Source organism: Pygoscelis adeliae, unplaced genomic scaffold, assembly GCF_000699105.1.
Source record: "Pygoscelis adeliae isolate BGI_AS28 unplaced genomic scaffold, ASM69910v1 Scaffold445, whole genome shotgun sequence".
Lineage (NCBI taxonomy): Eukaryota > Metazoa > Chordata > Aves > Sphenisciformes > Spheniscidae > Pygoscelis > Pygoscelis adeliae.
Window position 1 is genome coordinate 782,169 of NW_008824894.1, and position 2,989 is coordinate 785,157.

The following is a 2,989-nucleotide window of genomic DNA, read 5'->3' on the forward strand; positions in this document are numbered from 1 at the left end:
CCCCGGCCCTGTGCACCGGGTGCTCTGGGTGCTGTTACACAGGGCGGCTGGGGGGGTGCAGCCACTCCAGCTCTGTCTCTGGCTCCCAGCCCTACGGGGAGGGTCTGGCCCTGTGGCAGCAACTGTCCTGTTCCCACCATGCTGCAGCAGGGACGAAGCCATTGCTGGTGTAGGAGACATGTCCCTGTCACACGATCCCCAGCTGAGACCTTTTCTTTTTCTCCGGCCAGCAACACAAGAGCATCGCCGCCATGGAGAGCGACATGGCAGCCCTCTCCAAGTCAGCTGGGCTGTTTGAAGTGTTGGTCCCAGAATATAAACAGCTCAAAGCATGCCACAGGGAGGTGCGCTTGCTGAAGGAGCTCTGGGACATGATCATCCTGGTACGTGCCGCGGTCTGTGAGCCAGCACGATGGGGAGGGCAGGAGGAGGCAGGAGCACGGGGATGTGCAGAACAGGCTTCTGGGGTGTGCTGGGCCGGTCCTCACAGTTTTGAAGTTCCTGAGGCCGTGACGAGCTGCCCGGCATCCACAGACGGTGGCTGCTGGTAGTTGTCTGCGGTCGAGTGCAGTGACCGGGAGCCCTGGGCTCAGTGCTGGCCCCTGTGCCAGGGCACGATGCCCAATGCTGCCTCCAGACAAGGGCTTGACAGCAGACTGCTGTTGGCAGGTGTCAGCACCCAGTGTGGGCACCCTGCGCGGGCACCCTGCGCCAGCTGGGCATTGCCAGCCAAAGGTGCAAAGCTGTTGTAGCTCCTCCGAGAGCCTCGTTGCCATGAGAGGTGGGATGAGACACGGGGCAGGTTGTCACAGCGTTAGAGCAGGTCTGCTGGGGCGGGGGCTGCGCACCCCAGCACGGATGCAATGGGTGTGCGGGCACTGGGCGTGCACGCGTGGGAGGCATGACGGGTGCACGGGCTGTGCAGGTGCTGGGTATACTGCTCTTCATCCTGGGAAGGAATGCTTCTGCTAATTACATGTCCCGTGAAAATGTATCCCTGAATTCAGGTTAACACGAGCATTGACGACTGGAAGACCACCAGGTGGAAGGATATCAATGTTGAGCAGATGGATATCGATTGTAAGAAATTTGCTAAAGACATTCGGAGCTTGGATAAGGAGATGAGAAGCTGGGATGCGTTCACAGGGCTGGACAACAGTGTGAAGAACATGATAACGTCCCTGCGCGCCATGAACGAGCTGCAGAACCCGGCCATCAGGGACCGGCACTGGCATGAGCTCATGCAGGCAACCAAGGTGCTCCCAGCCCTCCCGCCCTTCCCTGGCTCCAACCCCTGACCCGGGAGGCTCCTGAGATTTGCATCCATCAGAGGAAGCATGCAATCTGTTTTAAAAGCTAGCCATACACAAATATTTGCGTAGGGTCTTTAAACATGGGTGTTAATGAGCTCGTTCAGGCGAGCCACTGGGCTGCGTCTCCATGGAGGGGAGTCCATGCCCCGACAGTGCTGGTTCTGCTCCAGGTGAACTTCACCATGTCTGAGGACACAACCCTCGCGGATCTGCTGCAGCTGAACCTGCACAAGTTCGAGGATGAGGTTCATGGCATCGTGGACAAAGCCGTGAAAGAGTCGGGGATGGAGAAGGTAAACGGGGCTCTGTTCCTACCCTGCTTTGCTGAGAGCCCTGCTCTGATGCAGCTCTGTGGCTGTTAGTGCTCATGTTCCTGCCCCTGGGGGCTGGAGTCCACATGCAGCACAGCACCCATGGAGCTCATGGTCTGGAGGAAGCATTCCTGTTGCTGCCTTGCCTTTCCGCACGGTCTGGGACTCGGCACCGCAGAGTCCAGCTCATTTCTCACGCCCTGTCTGCAGGTGCTGAACACTCTGGATGCTACCTGGGCAACGATGCAGTTTGAGCACGAGCCTCATGCCAGGACCGGCATCATGCTGCTCAAGTCAGATGAGGTGCTCATCGAGATGCTGGAGGACAACCAAGTGCAGCTGCAGAACCTGATGACCTCCAAGTACCTAGCCTTCTTCCTTCAGGAGGTGTCGGGCTGGCAGCAGAAGCTGTCGACCACCGACTCCGTTATCAGCATCTGGTTTGAGGTGCAGAGGACGTGGAGTCACCTGGAAAGCATCTTCATCGGCTCTGAAGACATCCGCAGTCAACTGCCAGAGGACTCGAAGCATTTTGATGCTATTGATCAAGATTTCAAAGTGCGAAGCCCGTCGCCCCCGGACCCCCGAGCGCTAGCTGCCAGTGTGGGTAGAGCTGAAGCATTTTTCCTCTTGCAGGAATTAATGGCCGATGCGGTAAAAACTCCCAATGTGATTGAAGCTACAAACAAGCCTGGTCTTTACGACAAGCTAGAAGCGTTGCAGAAAAGGTGAGGTTTGAGTCGTCCTGGTGAAGCGTTATGGAGACGCCTCACTATCTGGTCTAGGGCCAGAGGAAGGATTTGATTTCTCCTAAGTGGCATCTTCCTCAACATGGCAATGACTTCGCAAAGAGTAAAAATTAATATGTGGAGGTTTTAACTGCAGTTTTTCTTCCTTGCTTCCTCTTAGATTGGCACTCTGTGAGAAGGCTTTGGCTGAATACCTTGAGACCAAAAGACTGGCTTTTCCCAGATTCTACTTTGTTTCCTCTGCAGACCTGCTTGATATTTTATCTAATGGGAATGAGCCAGTTGAGGTATGGGTCGAGTGTAAAGTGTGGAGGCAAGTCCTGTGTCTTTTGCGTGCTAACTTGTTATAGCGGTTTTAAAATAGTTTTCATCCCAACAGACAGAACGCCATCCTTGGTACCCCCCTTTCTCAGGGATGCAGTGCCCTGAGAGACATACAGGAGTTAATCCAAGCGGTGATTACACCTCTGCGTGGGACCAGGGGTCCCTGACCCTCTGCCGTGCCTCTGTTCTCAGGTGTCCCGTCATCTGCCGAAGCTGTTCGACAGTCTGGCTAAACTGAAGTTCAAGATGAGTCCGGCCAGAAAGCCCCTGAAGGTTGGCCTGGGGATGTCCA

General features: G+C 55.7%; 1 protein-coding gene across 1 annotated transcript in view; it reads left to right on the forward strand.

Moving 5' to 3' along the window:
- Positions 1 to 2,989, forward strand: part of DNAH17 (dynein, axonemal, heavy chain 17) — a 39,045-nt gene that overhangs the window by 8,849 nt on the left and 27,207 nt on the right. Inside the window, 7 exon segments of the mRNA XM_009324590.1 lie at positions 231 to 383; positions 1,008 to 1,256; positions 1,484 to 1,606; positions 1,835 to 2,182; positions 2,261 to 2,352; positions 2,534 to 2,660; positions 2,890 to 2,984. Of these exon segments, the coding sequence (XP_009322865.1) occupies positions 231 to 383; positions 1,008 to 1,256; positions 1,484 to 1,606; positions 1,835 to 2,182; positions 2,261 to 2,352; positions 2,534 to 2,660; positions 2,890 to 2,984 (1,187 nt within the window).